This window comes from Argopecten irradians, chromosome 7 (genome assembly GCF_041381155.1).
Source record: "Argopecten irradians isolate NY chromosome 7, Ai_NY, whole genome shotgun sequence".
NCBI classification, from domain to species: domain Eukaryota; kingdom Metazoa; phylum Mollusca; class Bivalvia; order Pectinida; family Pectinidae; genus Argopecten; species Argopecten irradians.
Genome location: NC_091140.1, coordinates 5,373,504 through 5,394,649, shown reverse-complemented (window position 1 = coordinate 5,394,649; position 21,146 = coordinate 5,373,504). Strand labels below are relative to the sequence as shown.

General features: G+C 37.8%; 1 protein-coding gene across 1 annotated transcript in view; it reads left to right on the top strand.

Moving 5' to 3' along the window:
- LOC138327352 (sodium- and chloride-dependent taurine transporter-like) overlaps nt 1-21,146 on the top strand; it is a 42,197-nt gene that overhangs the window by 13,059 nt on the left and 7,992 nt on the right. The window contains exons 3-9 of the mRNA XM_069273379.1: nt 12,473-12,604; nt 12,930-13,254; nt 16,996-17,128; nt 17,612-17,746; nt 19,990-20,093; nt 20,530-20,654; nt 20,902-21,014. Of these exons, the coding sequence (XP_069129480.1) occupies nt 12,473-12,604; nt 12,930-13,254; nt 16,996-17,128; nt 17,612-17,746; nt 19,990-20,093; nt 20,530-20,654; nt 20,902-21,014 (1,067 nt within the window). The remainder of the gene's footprint in view (nt 1-12,472; nt 12,605-12,929; nt 13,255-16,995; nt 17,129-17,611; nt 17,747-19,989; nt 20,094-20,529; nt 20,655-20,901; nt 21,015-21,146) is intronic.

Below are 21,146 nucleotides of genomic sequence, written 5' to 3'. Positions count from 1 at the left end.
TTTGAACTACCGAATGTAAATTTCCGGCACCCACAGACGATGTAGTAATCGGATCTTAGTTGGAAGGTAATGCCCTTGACTCTTAATAGGACATTAAATGGAAAAAAACCTACAGGTGACTGGTATACCCAACCAACAATTAATAAGATCATTTACTCCAAAGTGTCTAGCTAAATATCTTGTAAACCATTCAGATATTTTAATGTTTTATTCCATTCATGATCCAACCTTGATTGCTTTCTGTCTGCAGCATGCACAATGATTGTATGACTTCGAATGAAAGTGAAAAATACCCAGATATGTACATCTAAATACAGATATTTGTATCTAATGTTACAAAAAATACATACTGGCCTGACAACAATATGCTAGGAAGGATCCTGGTTCAAATTAAACACACCTCAAAATACAATCAAAAGTCGTGTTTGTCTTTCCGTTTGCATTGCTTATGTGTTTGCCGTGTAAGTTTAAAAAAAATGCGTAATGTTTTATATATTATGTATCGATTACATCTTGTTCACCCGACATTATCCCCCATGTTATAGTCTAACCCTCCTTACAGCGGGGTTCAACATTACAGAGATTAGTCTTTTAAATCCACAGACAACATGTAGTTTACAATGTCTTTTACAAAATTCTCATTTTACTACACGTATGTCAAGGTTAAATGATATACCGGTATGTTATTATATCTAATCAAATATAATCCACTTTGGTGACTATTACATGGATGTATATCACGGTAATGTCTGAATATTACAACACCTTCAAAACAGTACTTACACTGTACATGCTTACGTAATATTGCTCGTGTTGGTCAATTTGTTAGGAAATGACCTTAAAAACAGTACTTACACTGTACATACTTACGTAATATTGCTCGTGTTGGCCAATTTGGTAGAAAATGACATCATATATGTTTCTGCGGAAGAGAAGATAAGAATACGGAACTGTGTGTATCAGAATGCTTACGGTGACTGAATGTTCATATGTTTCTGATTTTTGATTGAAGATATATTTCGTCTTTGTTAGCTAACATTCGCTATTTTATTATGTAGGTGATATGCGAAGGTTAATGGTTATTGACATCATTCAGACACTTTTTAACGAAACATTTGGATGCTATCATCGCAAACATATTTTATAAGACATATTGTAAACACATTTATTTTTGGGAAAACAAATATTTAGCGCAAAATCAAGCTTGTGCAAATTATTAACTCAAAGATGAATTCGCGGATTCGAAAAATGCTGTTTTAGCGATAAACAAAAACGCAAAAGTCACACTTTTCATTTAGCATTAAAATAAGTCATGAAATCCGCTGAAATAAGAAGACAACTAAAATGAGATGACTTTTGAGATAGGCAGGTTAAGAGTGTATAATGTTGTTAATGAATGATACCATGGGAGGTGACAGACGACGGGATGATGGACAGCCACCCTCGGTGGTGAATGATACTATGGGAGGTGACAGACGATGGGATGATGGACAGCCACCCTCGGTGGTGAATGATACTATGGGAGGTGACAGACGATGTGTGGGATGATGGACAGCCACCCTCGGTTGTGAATGATATTGATGGACAGCCACCCTCGGTGGTGAATGATACTATGGGAGGTGACAGACGATGGGATGATGGACAGCCACCCTCGGTGGTGAATGATACTGATGGACAGCCACCCTCGGTGGTGAATGATGCTATGGGAGGTGACAGACGATGGGATGATGGACAGCCACCCTCGGTGGTGAATGATACTATGGGAGGTGACAGACGATGGGATGATGGACAGCCACCCTCGGTAGTGAATGATACTGATGGACAGCCACCCTCGGTGGTGAATGATACTATGGGAGGTGACAGACGATGGGATGATGGACAGCCACCCTTGGTGGTCTGAAGTAATCCCTCACTGCAATCACTAATCACCGTATCTTACGTTATGCCTCCCTATCTCGGGTTTTGTTTGTACCCATTAACGTTTTATGTAAGTTTGTTCGTTCTCTATCTCAACTCGCGTCTCGCTGTAGTCAGATTGCAGGCTTGAATAAGAAAACCGTCTAGGAATATTACCTACCGTGAGTTGAGCAAGTTAACCTGTCAACCGGATTTCTCTTTGAAGCTTTTACGGTTTAAAAGGCAGAATTTTGAACATAAAATTGTCTAGTAAAGTAACGCACCCATGAATGTTCCGGTGCCAAGAACATGCCAAACACGATGTAAGAGCACTTTGATCTCGACACCAACCGTGTGTTCAACACTGGCAATTTCCCGTAGCTTCTGTGCCAACCCCTACTAGTTATTTATACAAATTAGATAAGCACCCAATGTCAGAAAATCTATAGGGGTTTTACAGTCGCTAAACACAGGCTGCGCTGTCAGTCCTGCTGAGGTTTGATAAAATTGTATATCTCTTTATTACTAGTGTTTGTGGAATGTTAGAACAGATGTCCTCAGAGCTACCGATAAAACACGGTCAGTGGAGGTGATGTCAATTTAGTATACCTGGTTATATTTCATATTTCGTGAATTTACAATATATTTGAAAACCAGTTTTCATTGTTTACTTGTTCATTGGATATAATTGCGTTAAATCTGATTTAAAGATATTGCATATTCCGTTTGTGTTAGTATATAAAAAACAGTGGTCATGCCTACCAGCCAGTTACTCATTAACTGGGAACTGTGAAGGGTTTGATATATATCAGCGCAGGGATGGCTATCAGTTAAGTTGACTGAAGTTATTGGACGGAGATTGGTTGCAATATTAATTCAGTTTGATGTAAATACAGTTTTCAAGTCTGAATGTTACTATAGGAATCGTTAATGCTATAGGATTTAAAATTAATTAGTTTAATAAAATACAGTTGGCTGGACTGCTAATTATATTTCAGGGATAAGACTGTTGCCTGATCTAATTCTTAATAAAGTATATGCTGTCGAAATGTTAAATACAAAACATAAACCAGTCACCTGACAAAAGCATCTATATAGTAAACTTAAAGAAAGCTATAAGGAAGAAACCTATGTATCTATAAAGGATTTTTAATTAAGAAAATTGCTCGCAAAGCTGCGAATTAGCAACTGCAGTCTAGAAATCGAGACGGGTATGATAAAAAGATTCCCAGTCCTCTGCGGTTATGAAGATTTTGTAACGACATTGAGGATGGAAACCACTTCATTGCAATGAGAACACTTTTCTTAAATATTATAGTCTTAAAGATGTTATTACCATCATCTAAGAGATTTTGAAAATTTGATGCGATGGTCTTCTGATAATCTACAATTTCTACAGGATTTAGGCCTCTGTATTAAAAAGTCATTTAAACTGAAACTAATGGTTTGCTATCGGTCCTGTTGTATGGATGTAAGAAAGCAATAAATAAAGTTGTAAAGTATTCGTTATAAGACAACAACAATCTATGAAAAAGCCATTCATAGATCAAACAGAAGTAGTTATATGTATCTACTGATACTGACTTCATCTCTTAGGAACACTGCATCTGTTCATCACCGCCATCGATGCTTACACCAATGTCGTCCTTGACCACAGTCAAACAAACAGACATCCTTAACTACACTGAGGCCGTCCTTGACCTTAGTCAGACAATAAGACATCTTTAGCTTTGTTCATCGTTGTAACCCATACCTACACTGAGGCCGTCCTTGACCTTAGTCAGACAATAAGACACCCTTACCTACACTGTGGCCGTCCTTGACCTTAGTCAGACAATAAGACATCCTTAGCTTTGTACATCGTTGTAACCCATACCTACACTGAGGCCGTCCTTGACCTTAGTCAGGCAATAAGACATCCTTACCTACACTGTGGCCGTCCTTGACCTTAGTCAGACAATAAGACATCCTGAGCTTTGTACATCGTTGTAACCCATACCTACACTGAGACCGTCCTTGACCTTAGTCAGACAATAAGACATCCATAGCTTAGTACATCGTTGTAACCCATACTACACTGAGGTCGTCCTTGACCTTAGTCAGACAATAAGACATCCTTAGCTTTGTTCATCGTTGTCACCCATGCCTACACTGAGACCGTCCTTGACCTTAGTCAGACAATAAGACATCCTTAGCTTTGTTCATCGTTGTCACCCATGCCTACACTGAGACCGTCCCTTACCTTAGTCAGACAATAAGACATCCTTAGCTTTGTTCATCGCTGTCAATTATGCCTACACTGAGACCGTCCTTGACCTTAGTCAGACAATAAGACATCCTTAGCTTTGTTCATCGCTGTCACCCATGCCTACACTGAGTCCGTCCTTGACCTTAGTCAGACAATAAGACATCCTGAGCTTTGTACATCGCTGTAACCCATACCTACACTGAGTCGATCCTTGACCTTAGTCAGACAATAAGACATCCTGAGCTTTGTACATCGCTGTAACCCATACCTACACTGTGGCCGTCCTTGACCTTAGTCAGACAATAAGACAACCTTAGCTTTGTTCATCGCTGTCACCCATGCCTACACTGAGTCCGTCCTTGACCTTAGTCAGACAACAAGACATCCTGAGCTTTGTACATCGTTGTAACCCATACCTACACTGAGACCGTCCTTGACCTTAGTCAGACAATAAGACATCCTTAGCTTTGTTCATCGTTGTCACCCATGCCTACACTGAGACCGTCCTTGACCTTAGTCAGACAATAAGACATCCTTAGCTTTGTTCATCGTTGTCACCCATGCCTACACTGAGACCGTCCTTGACCTTAGTCAGACAATAAGACATCCTTAGCTTTGTTCATCGTTGTCACCCATGCCTACACTGAGACCGTCCTTGACCTTAGTCAGACAATAAGACATCCTTAGCTTTGTTCATCGTTGTCACCCATGCCTACACTGAGACCGTCCCTTACCTTAGTCAGACAATAAGACATCCTTAGCTTTGTTCATCGCTGTCACTTACGCCTACACTGAGACCGTCCTTGACCTTAGTCAGACAATAAGACATCCTTAGCTTTGTTCATCGCTGTCACCCATGCCTACACTGTGGCCGTCCTTGACCTTAGTCAGATAATAAGACATCCTTAGCTTTGTTCATCGCTGTCACCCATGCCTACACTGTGGCCGTCCTTGACCTTAGTCAGACAATAAGACATCCTTAGCTTTGTTCATCGCTGTCACCCATGCCTACACTGAGACCGTCCTTGACCTTAGTCAGACAATAAGACATCCTTAGCTTTGTTCATCGCTGTCACCCATGCCTACACTGAGACCGTCCTTGACCTTAGTCAGATAATAAGACATCCTTGGCTTTGTTCATCGCTGTCACCCATGCCTACACTGAGACCGTCCTTGACCTTAGTCAGACAATAAGACATCCTTAGCTTTGTTCATCGTTGTGACCCATGCCTACACTGAGACCGTCCTTGACCTTAGTCAGATAATAAGACATCCTTAGCTTTGTTCATCGTTGTCACCCATACCTACACTTAGACCGTCCTTGACCTTAGTCAGACAATAAGACATCCTTAGCTTTGTTCATCGCTGTCATTCATGCCTACACTGAGACCGTCCTTGACCTTAGTCAGAGAATAAGACATTCTTAGCTTTGTTCATCGTTGTCACCCATGCCTATACTGAGACCGTCTTTGACCTTAGTCAGACAATAAGACATCCTTAGTTTTGTTCATCGCTGTCACCCATGCCTACACTGAGACCGTCTTTGACCTTAGTCAGACAATAAGACATCCTTAGCTTTGTTCATCGCTATCACCCATGCCCACACTGAGACCGTCCTTGGCCTTAGTCAGACAGTAAGACATTCTTAGCTTTGTTCATCGTTGTCACCCATGCCAACACTGAGACCGTCCTTGACCTTAGTCAGACAATAAGACATCCTTAGCTTTGTTCATCGTTGTCACCCATGCCTACACTGAGACCCTCCTTGACCTTAGTCAGACATTAAGACATCCTCAGCTTTGTACATCGTTGTCACCCATGCCTACACTGAGACCGTCCTTGACCTTAGTCAGACAATAAGACCTCCTTACCTACACTGTGGCCGTCATTGACCTTAGTCAGACAATAAGACATCCTTAGCTTTGTTCATCGTTGTAACCCATACCTACACTGAGGCCGTCCTTGACCTTAGTCAGACAATAAGACATCCTTACCTACACTGTGGCCGTCATTGACCTTAGTCAGACAATAAGACATCCTTAGCTTTGTTCATCGTTGTAACCCATACCTACACTGAGGCCGTCCTTGACCTTAGTCAGACAATAACACATCCTAAGCTTTGTTCATCGCTGTCACACACAGCTACACTGAGACCGTCCTTGACCTTAGTCAGACAATAAGAAATCCTTACCTACACTGTGGCCGTCCTTGATCTTAGTCAGACAATAAGACATCCTTAGCTTTGTTCATCGTTGTCACCCATGCCTACACTGTGGCCGTCCTTGACCTTAGTCAGACAATAAGACATCCTTAGCTTTGTTCATTGCTGTCACCCATACCTACACTGAGACCGTCTGTGACCTTAGTCAGACAATAAGACATCCTTACATACACTGTGGCCGTCCTTGACCTTAGTCAGACAATAAGACATCCTTAGCTTTGTTCACCGTTGTCACTTATGCCTACACTGATTGTAGCCGAAAATATAACACTCACGTGCAATGTGCTACAGCCATATGTCAGTATAGCATCAGTTTTATCATTAGAACTCTTTGTTTTGCAAATGACACGGAAAAATCGATAAGATTGTCGTCTGCTTCGGTGCCATATTTTGTCGAGAAGTACAGTAATATGATTCTGCATTATTTGTGATTTGGATATCATTTGATAAAATAAAGCAGGCTTTATTTCTTATTAATATATTCTTTTGTTTTTAGTTTTGCGTAAAAAAAACCCGATTCAGTTGTAGTTGATTTTCAATGTCAGTCAGACGCAAGGTCAGATCTCCAAGTGTATACACATTTAGCTCTATTTAATTTCCAAAACAGATCAACACTACGAAAACACACAGAAAAAAACCTTGGCCAGTTGCCAAAATGTTAAAAAACAATCTCAGAAGTACATATATATTAGGTTATTGCCTAACTGGTGTGTTGCCCAGTAAATATCATGTGACAAACATATTTATACGAGATAACCTTTGCTGTTAAATTCTTTCAAATAACGTAGAGGTAAATCTAAGCATGCTGATATTAAAGAATGTACTTGCGTGACAAATTAAAAAATACAAAACACAACGAAAATGGATTAATTTTAAATATTTCTTATGAAATCAAATACTATCCTTAAACTAACATTATATATAAAGCTTTCATGATAAAGCGCTTTGCACAAAGAAACTTTTTTCCAGAAAAGTACAGTTTTATTCAAATACACAATTACATCCAGAATAAACCCGTATTTTAATGTACACAGCACCCTGTCTGTAAATAATAACACATCAACATCCGAACTCTTCCTTTCCCCCGAACATCTGTAATTTGTAAATAGCATAAATAGAGAGGATTGATGTTGCGGTGAGGACGTGTGTAGGTAGTGCGGGAGTGACTGGGGAGTGCTTTCCTATATAACATTGATTTGTATTACTCGCAGCTGTGCCAGGGCTTAATGTATACCGGGCATATCGGATCAGTGTTTATATAGAGTCACCTAGAATAGTAACGGGAAATTCCTGTCCATTTTTGTGGGGTAATTGACAATAAAACACATTACGAAAGGTCAGATCAGGCTACTCAGCTAACCTCTGTCATGTATCGCGCGTGTATATCCCGTGTTTTTGTTATAGCATATTGAGTGAGAGGTGCAAAATTGTCTGAGACGTATGTTTTCTGTAGTCATCGGAAGCAGTAAGCATTCCCACCAGCTGTCTCCGACATACCACCAGATTACTATAGTTTATGTCCTGATAACACAATACCACTGGCTATTTATTACAAAATCCATCGTGGTGGTCGTATAATTGTTTTCAAACAATTTATTTGCTTACTTCATATCTAACTATGTTAATGTTTAATGTGTTCTGTCAAATTAAAAGGCTACATGTACCTATTTGACTTCTTGTTACACGTGTAAGTGTCTGAGAGTAATAAAGAAATAACACGACAACATTACTATAATACAGAAACTGTTAGATCCTGAATCCTGTACTATTTCAGTCGTTTTTCCCCATCCAGATTTATCAATATTTCAGAAATGCCAAGTGTTTTACGTGTATGTTAAATACCAACAATTACATAGATATATCAAACATATGATTGTTTAATTAATCATTTTGCTGGACAAGTAAGATTCAAGCTAGTGTGAAATTAAGTAAGTAAAAAAAGATATCTCGCCCGTTCGTCAGTGTCTTGAAGAAGCCTCAATGTTCCAGCTAACATGTATACCGTAAATCACCCGAAAAAATAACTGATTTTATTTTGAAAAAAAAAGGTTTTTACTGGAAATATGATATCACGGCAGCTGTTTATTGAGCTTCCGACTAGACTGTGGAGCGGTAGAGGTTAAACCTTGTCTGGTAAAAATGTATCTGTTGTGTCAACTCCTGTAGACTAATAGTGGACTTTAAAGTTCAATTGTTATGATAATAATGACAGAAACATGCCATTCTGCTATCTGGAACAATCGGACAGCGGTATTGCATTAGACGGACTAAATACCAAGCGTATTTCTGGATTCATGTGTGTACTTGGTAATTCATGATTTTGCCAACAATATCGTATTGGGCCGTCTTAACTTTAATCGGGGATCCAGCCGACCGTTTTACCCGGGGTAGCTGTAATCTGATCCTGATTGGAGCGCCGATTAACATATAATTAACGTTGAAGACTTGGTGCTTTGTTAACGCCAGTCCTCGTACAGCACAGACAAAGCTTTTTACGTCAGCACTTGTCGTGTAGCACAAACACAATTCCGCGGAAACCTTTAGATAGTACATATGCATTGTAGGGGACCAGTAGAATGGTATAGGTGGTTAACCATAGCTGTTCGTTACTAAAGTACACGATGTTATGGCCACAGTTCAAACATAAACAAGGACAAAGAGCCAGAAATAGTACTACAGAAAGAATATATGACCTTCAAATGTATTCTTTTGCGAACAACATCTGGCAACTAAACCAGAGACTGATAACTAGGACGGTATGATTCTTGTAAAATGTTAAGGAAATAAAACAACATGATAATATTGTTTGTTGTTTTGTGTAACGTTGATAGGTGTGATGATCAACATCTACTGGTTGTGACGGATTGACTAGTAGACTTTAAAAACAGTAATATCTCATGCTACGTTGACTTCGGTTGTAGCATCACATTAAAACTACATGGATGGATACAAATGTATTTATATTTTCAATATTGTGACACACGATGAATGTGCACTACATGATATCTGTTCTGTATGTGCTGGTTGACAACCTATGTACTACAAATATTGCGTTGTGAGAGCCCTATGACTAGTCATATATACAATTTTAATTATATGCAATGTAAATAAACTTGGCGAGCTCACTGTCTGTCAATAATATATATATTCTCTCAAATGTGATGGCATATCTTACGTCACGCTTCTTGATAATATGTATACCTCCCACTAGTTTATCTCATCACCATCCCATAATAGTCTATATTTAACCACAAGGACTGTCACACTGCCGTCCAGTACTCCATGCTTCGTTCATTGTGCCAACATGTCATAATAGTTTTACCACAATCACGCTAACTATAACCTAGCATGCAATGTACAACAAATATGGAGATATCCTTATATTTGATAATCGTTGCCAAGTATGCAAAAAATCTTAATTTGATGATTGCAAACATCAAAACAAAAGAAAACGTACTGTGTATTTATTACATTTGGACTAAAATCTAAAGTAAACATTCTATAAGTGGGCAAAATATGAACCCAATATAAATATGCATGTAGAAGTGTACGTGAATTTTACAAAAGTGAATAAAAATGTTATCAATGTTTACAAAAGAAGGACACAAGAAAAGTGTATGTTGAATAGCATTATTTATGAAAAGTTCCATTCAATTTTTCTCAAAGATATGTTGATATATCATCAATTAAAAAAATATGCAAGAATGTCTCCACATCCACAACCTTTTCATACATCATCGGTAAAAAAATACAAAATTAATCGGGCGTCACATGTTATGCTATTACCACGGATACAAATTTAGTGTACACTTGATTTCCGTTTCCGTGATCCCATTACGCTATTAATCGGATATACGCATTGGTCAGTGTTCGTGAAGAAATAGATGACGCCTTTTCATCTGGAGCTCATGGTTCGTTTAAGGACTTTAACAAGTCTTGATTATTTTTTTTAGTATTTTGCATTTTTGTTGATTTCGAATTTTCACCTAGGATAAAATTATCTAATGTAGTCCTTGAGGTTTGGAGTTTTTAAATATTTTCTTCTGCGTAAAAAACATTTTAGATTGCAAAATCGACAATGTATACAAAACTAATGTAGGGAAAGCAGTTACCTTGTGTTTATATTCAATGAACAGATATTCGTTATGTTAATGTCATCGGCCAAAGAAGTAATACGTGTAGTAACAGCGTGTCCGGTAACACGTGATCCTTAAAAACTGATGTTGTCAAAGAAGCAATGGTACGTTCCAGTAACACGCTATCCTTACAAACGTATGTCTGTAGAATACGAAGAGAGGTAAGAAGTGACCTTAGTGTGTACAAACAAAAAATCTTTACAAACAATAAGAATTGCTTCTTTGTCCCATAGCATATGTCCCATAACGATGTCATGATATATAAATACTTATGATCGTAATTTCCCCACTACTTATAGTTTTGAAAAGCAAAGACGCCTAGTAACGCTAATATAGAAATTCAAATTAGATCAATTATATTTCCATTAAAGACAATTGTTACGTAAAGTACTTGGTAAATCTACCGGCCGACCAACCGTATTTGAGCTGCCCGCTACAAGGGAGGCTCATCTGTGGACAGAAGAAGCCTTTTGTTGGGAACACGTCCTTATTCTCGTAAACCATTAAGTATTGACAAAGCAAAAACACATGGGTGTGTGAGGTTAGCGTTTTGTATAGTGAATAACTACCTTAATAGAATTCAAAGAAACAGATTTAAAATTCCTTGGAACAAGCTTTAAACTCAAAGCCAAAATTAAGTGCACCTTTTCATGTGTATCTGACATTTTCACAAAAGTATCTTTATAGCCGTGTAATCTATACAATGTATATAGCGGTGCATATGTTTGTATGTAATAATAGTAACGACCTTTGCTGTGATTGGTGTTTATATCGACCTATACAGTCTACTAAGGAACTGTTCGTCTTCTAAGCTTTGTTGTAGTTTAATGATAGGATATAGACAATTACATTTCGGAAATAACGCATAAACTCGCCATAGCTCGCGATATCGGGCTCAAACAAAAATCGATAATTAAAACGATCTGTAATATTAGAATGCATTAGGGCTATGCATGATCACTTTTTTTTTCATGAAATTCTTGCATGAATCTACGTTTTAATCAATAATCTAGTAATAAATTGCTGAATTGTGAAATTTAAAAGCTGTAGTACCACTGTTTATCTGAATTCTAACGGCTTCAGATTGTCAATACATCAGTAACATGTCGATATTAAAATAATCTAATGTTTTACATGTTCAAGGGTATGTGATATATTATTTTGTTCATCACCAGGATCTTAACATTGTATGATAACATCTTTGCGATGTCTGAATGGTCTGGCATTGACAGTTATTGTCTAGGTTAGATATTAAAGCATTAATAGTAAGTTAAAAAATTAGGTGAGAAGACGTGCTAGACCGAGAAAGGAACAAAAACAATTTACGTATACGATTCAATGTCATGGGCAAATTTCGCGTTATTGCAGATTTTTGTATAAGGTAGAAAGTGTGTTCTGAAATCCAGAATTCATTCCGTATCAAGGCTAGATAGATGACATTGATCTGATTGGAACAGCTCTGAATAGACCCGAAGAGGCCATTGAAATGACATCAAACCAGTGAAATACCTTTAAATCTGCAACAATGGTAGACAATGGTATCTTTGGTAACTATAATCGTATTGTCATTCTGACATCTGCCGCATTCATTTAAATAGTAACATTTAAAGGGGATAAACGGGTGTTAATTGAAGTGTGAAGTTTAAAATCCTATCCTCTTATGTATCAATAGGACGCGTTGTGGCAAAAGGAAGCCTCGCCACAAAGTCAATTGTTGACACAAAAATATACAAGCTAGGAACATGACCTACATCATTATATTGACCGAGCGTCCACTCACCTTTCTGACCGTTAACATTAGTGTATAGATTTGTAGAGGACAGAGCAACAGAACGGGACCATGCGTTCCGGAAGTGTTTATCTCTACCTGTACAATGCACTGCAAAAAATTCGTCCCGATAACTTTTTTTTGCTTTTGGTCTGTTAATCTCAGCTTACGTAGTACAAAGGAATTTCTTTATATTTTTTCAGGTGCGTTTTTGATACCGTATTTCATAGCCGTTATACTTGGCGGGATACCGACATTCTTCCTAGAGGTCAGCTTGGGTCAGTTTATGTCTGAGGGAGGTGTCGGCTGCTGGAAGATTGCTCCATTGTTTCAGGGTAAGTTTAGCTATTGTATAATTCAATTTTTTACTAATTATAGAGAATTACAGAGAGTTATTGAGCATACAGACTACTAGATGGTCTCCTCTACTGTCGGAATCAATGATGTAACCCAAATAACAAACAGTATAGTTATAAGTTCAGATTTGACGCCATTCGATAATCCCATGTACAATGTGTTATGGCGATAACTATAAAATACTTGATTGGTTAATGGACCTAAGTATCATAAATCCAAGCCTATAATACAATAAAATACGCCAGAAAACAACGCATGCAGATTGCAGTACAGGAACGTTATCTTTACCAATATTACTTTCAGGTATTGGTTATGCTTGCGCCATCATCGTATTCTTGCTAAATTGCGAGTACAACATCATCTTGACTTGGTCCCTATACTATCTCTTCTCATCATTCACCTCTGTCCTGCCCTGGTCGCATGGAGACCACGAATGGAACTCTCCCGAGTGTAGGAGTCTGTATTCCAAGAAACCTGTGAACTCGACCTCACTGAACCTGACAGATGTCGCCACGAACGTGTCGGCCGTCATCACCGGAGTGGTGGACAATGCCTCTCTGGTTCTCGACAATATCACTGAGGGAATGACCAAACCACATGCGTGCGACCCTGTTACAGAATTTTGGGAGTAAGTAGGGTTTTCATCCTAACACGACGGAGAAGCACTTCCGGCGACGTTTTAATTATATACATTATGTATGCTCTGTTTTAAGATTTGTTACAGGTATTTCCCTTTCCGGACAACGCCCTCCCAAACCCTTCAACGACATGCCCGCGACTAAGTACGGTAACTTAGAGCCTTCAATTATATAGAAACTAAACCAACCACATGCCAGCCCCAGCAGATCAATCCTTTATTGTCCCACGGCCGAAATATCCCCTCCTCCAGCATTTGGAAGGACCCCTTACGCCATTCTTAGTACATTTTACAAGGCAGAACATTATTGAAGATAATTTTAAATGCTAATCATCTTAAAATCTCACTCGATCTGGCCCGCTTCCCAATTCCTTAAAGTCCTTTTTGGAAAATTTGTAGGAGAAAAACTGAAATAATGGGAATGAGATACAGTGTGTTTTAGAAGCATAATGTTTTATACAGAATATAATTCAATGCCTGTTAGCTATCTTTTCAATTTTAAGCATGCAATTGTGTGTTACGTTACCGCCTGTGAGTTAATGCTGCTCTGTAACTGTACACACCCGTATGGAAAAGTTGAGCAGTACTACAACAAGTATGTCTTAATTTGTAAACCTTCTTATTTCGGCGCTCTCAAATTTTAGCGAAATTAGGATTTCATACGGATTAGTACCATGAATCGGCCCTAGAAAAAATACCTTAAAATAGCACACAGATACTGCAATTAGTACAATCAAAATTCATATCAATGTTATTATCCCATAAAGTGCAAAAACAATAACTGTTAACGCTAAAATATCGTGCCCGCTGAAATAAGACTGTTTGCAGTATATTTGACGAAAGTGATACTAGTTAAGTTAAAATCGAGTATTGGTATTAAGCTCAAATCTGTTTCCATATAGGGAAAGTGTTTTGGTTACTCTATTGCCGTATTGAGTACAATAGTAAGTAAAGAAATTTCTGGTAATTATGATGAATTAATGATCAATACATACAGCTGACATGTCCTAGTTCATAACATTTCACGTTAAATACTGATTTCGTCCTGTCGTATATGTAAATCTTGGTATCCGTTGAAAAGGCGATAAAGACACTTACAAAGATGACCATTTAGTTGGTCCTTAGGAACAATAGAAAGGTGTTAATTGTTCTGTTTGTCTTCTCTGGATAATGTCAGCTTGATGGATTGTGAGGGCGATCGATGTGTGAGCATAGAATATCGTCAGGTTGTGCGAACGAAATTCTATGACAAATATGGAAAATATGTTAAATTTATTCATGATGTATCCTATGTTCTCGAATTGCAATACGCTCTATCAGATGATATTTAGAAACCAAAAATAGTAGAATTAAGATGATATCAATCCTGTCTTAACAAAAAATTCATGTAAAAGAAAACAATGAACAAATCTAAATTAGATCGACAAAATTTCCTAACTATCATCTATTTGTACCCCTTTTGTTTATAGATCCGGTGCCGAGCTCCTACCTCGGATGTCGCGTCACCAGTTATCATATTTTGTTTTTTTTCAGCAAATGCCATTACAATGGTGGGATCCTTCATCAGACCTGCCGAGCCGATGGGATTACTCTTTATATCTGCATTTTGACTACTCACAAATTTTATTAAGCTTAACCAACTACAACCGACTTTTATTATAAAGAAATACTTTGTAGATTTGTCATGGAAAATTTAAGTAATTCAAAACTTTTCAGCATGTCATGAAAATATATTCATTAGATCTGATAAATCATAAATAAATGGAACTATCTTGGGTTTGTCGGTGACGTAGTTAGTTAAGATGAACAGAATAATGTGTAGTTTTGTAAGCAACATACGGCTCCTGAACAGAAGGCTGCGCTAGGAATTAATGATGCTTCATCCCTTAATGAGAATATCTGAAATCTTTAGAATATTACGTAACTGTGTTTACATTGAAATTGTGTGAAATTTGTTATATCGATATGGTATGATCAATTTCATCCAAGATTACTGGAGTCATATGTTGTTTGTATGTTATTACACCGTAGTTAAGCTAATTATTGAGAATAGGATTTCTGTATTTAAACCTTTCACCATTAAGATGAAGTACATAAAGGCGTAAGTGTCCTCCCCTCCCTGGCGCCGACCCCGATATATATCCTGTTGATGTTGATATATGCACATTGCAGTACCAATTCTATAGCAGTATTTGTGTCCATTGTGAAAAGTAGGGACGTGGAATCGAACAACGGTTGTTGTAGACTACACCATGGACTGTTGGTATTATGTATGAAACAAACAAGCGACGGGATAATAAAGTGTAGAAGATTGCGTCTAAAATGACCATCACTCGCCACTACACCGATAAATTATTGATGTCTCTCTTGGCTCATGGTGTTCGGGAAACTGTGAACATCTGTTTCCTGAAATAGAACACATATTCTCGTAGCCATAGCTACCTGGACATGGAAAATTACCTCATTCGGCAACTTTTCCATCGCAGGCTCCGTATCGTGCAGTCCTCAACAATACTTGTTTGACAGACACTGTCATAATTATCCATAACATTCCTTTTTTCCTCGTTTTCCCACGCGGATGAAACGAAAAACAGAGGAATGAAGTGATACACTTATTGTTTATTTTATTTATTTAATTAAAGCCATATTTGGCAGAATAGACAAAAGTAATATTGGTTTTTACAAAATGATTTTGGAGATTTCAAAGACAAAACCAAAAAATAATTTTGAAAAATGTTGGAATAAAAAAAATGCAAGTGGTGTCTATGTAACTAATGTGATGTGCATGTTATTTAGTACACGTGAGACTAGGGTATCACGGTAGTACCCACTCTCCGTTCTACATCCCACCAAACTCTATTCCTCTGGAATGCCGCAATACCCCGTAAGGGATAGGACCTTTTTATATTCGCATTTTCATATTTTTATTCAGCGATCTGTAAAGCTTCCTAGTCTAGTTCATGGCCCCTGATTTGAAAGGAGATGATTTTGAAAGCCACATCTTTGAATTCTTAAAAAACAAAAACCAAATATTTTCCAATCAAAGTCTTTGTTTACTATTGTAAATTTCTTAATGTTCGTAACATAACCATGTTAATCAGGGCTGACAGCAGAGGTGATCGTCGGTCTAGAAAAGATGTGGTTCGCACAGTGGTCTCCTCAGCACATCTCCTGTATGCTTGTAGCCAGTTATCGATTTCTGAGTCTATATTGAGACTGTCTCGTTTTATGCATGCTAGAATTCTTTGGAATTCCTCTCGTCGGAAACTCATTATTTCAACTGGTAAATGGAAAGTGTAAAGACTATTAACTTTCCAGGTCGAATTATCTATTTTTCCGTCGTACCTGCTTCCTGTCGGCGCCAGTAGGGATTGAAACTTACCATAGAGCAGCATTAACCGCAGGTTTTCAAAAACAAAATGTAATTGTAAATGGAATATAAGTTTTATATCTTTGAAATTTTGTACTTATTATTTATACACCTTCAAGTAAGGATATTACAAAACTAAGGCTTTCAAAAATCAAAATCTGCCACGTCATTTCCGGTTTGCACAGTCTCACTCTGGCAAAACTGATTGACAACAAGTGGTAAGTGTAATTGGACGACCTAACACCTCGTGGCACACGTTGTTCAATTTGATTCATGATATGCAATAGCCAGGATCACATCGCATGAGTTTCTCTTTGCGGCGTGAAATGGTTCCAATACTCTATCGCCTAAACTTTCTACAGGCGGAAAGTCCTGCAGCTCTCCGACGGGGTGGACCACCCTGGCAACGTCAAGTGGGACCTCGCCCTGTGCCTCTTACTAGCATGGATCATCATCTATTTCTGCATATGGAAAGGCATTAAATCATCCGGAAAGGTGATATTTCGGGCTGAGGAATACGACCCTGATTTAGAGGGAAGCAACCCAGCCTCATATTTTAAATTTTAGAATTAAAAACAAAATAAAAAAGAAAAGAAAAGAAAAAAAAACAAATTCCCATTTAGCACTCGATCAGTCCAAGGAGGGTTTACTCATCCAGCAGGTCCCATCAACGCTTAAAGGATATCTTCTAAATAAAGCCCCGAGGATTCCGCCCTAACCACTTTCTTTGTACAGCTCAGCGTGGGATATTGACTGCCTATTGTAGATGCATTATTTTCATTAAAATCATCTTAATTGATAAAGATAAAAATAAATCTGATTTTCATTTGAATCTAAATTAAGAATAATTGTAAAAGTAAATGTTTATTTATATGTATAACTTCTGATCTGCCCAGTTAAGCGATAAGTTCCTCATTCTCCCAAAGGTGAGGATGGTCCTTGGTCGGTATCTCATCTTGTCCTTCCCTTTCCGTGCAGGTGATGTACTTTACGGCTACCAGTCCGTACGTGCTGATGTTCGTGTTGCTCATCCGCGGTGTCACATTAGAGGGGGCCATCGATGGAATACGATATTACCTGATCCCTGATTGGCAGAGACTCCAGGACCCTCAGGTAAGATCATTCGTTGTTGCTATTGTGTAAGGCGATATCAGGTTTAGGTAAATACTGGCATATTTACGTAGCAATGTTTGTGCGTATAAAACATTTATAAAGAGGTCTTTGTCCCTAGATTTGGAACGGGGCATGATTGATAAAGATGTTTGTACAGTGGCAAAGAGATATATACTTCGCATAACGTTTTGACAAAATCCTTACATTATTGTATAAGAAAGATATTGATAGATTGTGGAGCTTTGGTGTACTTGATGAGGATTACATCAGTATTGTTGGTATTATATAGAAATATGGTGTTGGTGTTAAGGTTTTGTTCTGGAAATATATTTCTAACAGTTAAATAGCTGGACCAATTAATCTTGGACCTTACCTGTATTTAAAACAATTGGATTCTCATCAATTTAGGGATAAAAATGTCACTCTTACGCCTTTGAAATAATGTAACGTTAAGGTTAGTTTATGTGTTCATTACAAGCTTCTGACAAAGCAGAAAGGCTAGAACACTCCGGTTGGTCAATGGTATTATAGTAATATTGGTACTTGACTGTATTATACATTTGTGTGATAATTTGATGTTTTGCATTTTCTTATTCATAAACGTTTTGAACGTTCAATACCAATGGTTTGCATTCTGCTCTGTGTCTCACAAATAACTGAGGTTTTGGCTCTTCCAAAGAGGTCATTGACAGTCATCAAGGAATATCACTGAGGTCTCTTATATACATAGCTAAGATATTACTAATTGTTGGTATTTAAAAACGTGAAATTTGCTTGAAATAAAGTTAATTTGTAAAGGAACAGATTAGACATTAGTTTATAGGAAACTCCAACATGACGAAACCAATGCCCAAGCTGAGAATAAATGGTTAATACCAACAAAAATAAAATAAGAACAGAAGTAAGGCGACAGAAGAGGTGACGAGTATAATGACTCATCAGGTTTACACAATGATAATCGGATGACGTATCCGTGGCCGCAAGGCAATATTTAAAAATGATGATTTTTTTTTTAATTTCGATTTAGTCAGCCATTATCCCGTATTGTATAAACTAAAATTCAGTGATTAATAAGGAGACGTGAGCCGAAATGAGATGAATAACTCTGTTGTAACCTTTCTGTATGTGATTTGTTGTACTTGAGTACGTCTAGAACGAGATCATTAGAGGTCATATCCGGAGGAGGATTTGACAGTCTTGTTTGCCATTACCACATACCCAGTGGTACGGGTCTGATGGTGTCAAAAACAACCCGCCGGGCTGATAAGAAAATGTCGAGAAGTATGGATTTTTGGCAATCGGGAAGAAAAGCTATTTGCAGATTATTCTAGATTAGATGAAACAAATTTGATGCGGCGCGTAGATTTGGAGAGTCATCTATACAAGTCGGCTGTGTGGAAATCAATCGATGTCGGGAAAGCTGCGGTCGTCACAAAGGTCTTAGGATGTCGGACCGCTCTGAGCCTCACCAATATTGGTCTGGCTAAATATGGTGATGAGGGCAGAATCCCTATCAAGTCTTGTGTGAAGTTATCAACATAAACACAGCCGGGTTGACTCACGCTGATTCCATATAACGCTTTTACCTAGTAGGACTTCCAAACATCTAAATCATTTCGTCATTTTAAGCTTCTGTGACAGAAGGACTCACTACTGCAATACTTTTGTAGAAAACAGTCTCAAATCTACTACCAGCATAGATGAACAGTAAACAATATTAACCCTTATTCATTATGATCTTTAGACCAACTTCACAGATAGGAACTCCAATTCCAATTTTGACCTATTCGTAAGAACCAATTTGTGAATACCATATTGAAGGCAAATGACGAATTTTACTTGGTATTACCGATACATCATCGTATCATAATCGCTTTCATGTTCTCTTGGTTCGATCCAGTCAGTTTTTCATTGGCGTATATAAAAGTATGTCCCTAAGTATTGTTTTAACGTCCTATCGACAGCCAGTGGTATTTAAGGGCGTGAATTTAGGTGGTGAAGGAAAATTTAAGTACCCTGAAAAAACATCGACTTATGGTCAGTACCTGGTAGACACCACATGTAATTCGAACTCTCGACCACTGTCGTAATATGCTGTGACATCTTATCATCGATTCCGTCACCCCAAATTTGTTATTTTACATCAGAACAACGTATTTGCCTATCAAGCCTAATGGGAAACATCGTGGTGTAGGTTGTATGTCATAGCGTTGGTGGATAATTCTGATGTTAATCAATTACAGGTGTGGGTGGACGCCGGAACTCAGATCTTCTTCAGCTACTCCATCAGTCTGGGCACTCTGACTGCTCTAGGAAGTTACAACAGGTTCAACCATAAATCATTCAGGTAACTATACACTATTACATTTTAAAGACAATTTCAACAGGTACAATCATACATCCGTAACTATATAGTAGAATATTGGACAATTATTGGACAACCTTTTTAACCGCTGGTGTTTATATTACATCTACGGAATTTTAACTGCGTTCAGTCAAAAATCATTCCAACAACTTTAATATTACAAGAGGTTTAACAAGCAATCGTTTTGGGATATAATAAGACACATCTTGGTAAATAGCAAATTCAGCGATCCATCCAGTTTTGTAATTGTATATTGTTTACATCTCGGTAGATCTTACTGCACATTTTAAATATTCAACTATTTTATGTAGGTTTTAGTATGCCGTTTCTGGCATCTTTTACTGATATGAAACCTTGATTGAATAATTTTGAACAACTTTTCAGAATCTTGATTTTATGTTCTTGTATCACTATTCAGGGACAGCATTGGCTTCGCAGTGGTCAACAGTTTCACTAGTGTTCTGGCTGGGTTTGTGATATTCTCTGTCCTCGGTTTTATGGCTAAACAACAAGGCACTACAGTCGATAAAGTGGCAGAATCAGGTAGGCATCGCAAGGGAGGCAACTCTTTCTTTCCAGTCTTGTAGGCTTAGTGAAGACATAAACCACATTTATCGTTATTAAATGTTCTTTTACTCTCATTGGTGGAAACTGATATAGAACTTTTTTGTTTGTTGATCACGTCAAATTCTGATAAAACAAATAATAAGCAATGAAAGGACTTGTTGATGTACATTTGTGTATGCTGAAATTTTAATAAATTACAATTTGATTTTTTCTACAATACAAGGACCTGGCTTGGCCTTTATCGCTTACCCCGAGGCCGTCAGACAGATGCCAGTGGCACCCCTGTGGGCTGTACTCTTCTTTGCAATGGTACTGCTATTGGGTCTAGACAGCCAGGTATGTTACTATTACAAATATATGGATATTGTCCTTTATAATATATCAAGTGGTTACGAAACAGAAACACATTTAAAATGTTCTTATTCTGATCTTGATTAACGTTCTCATTCAAGGTTAATTTGTCATTTG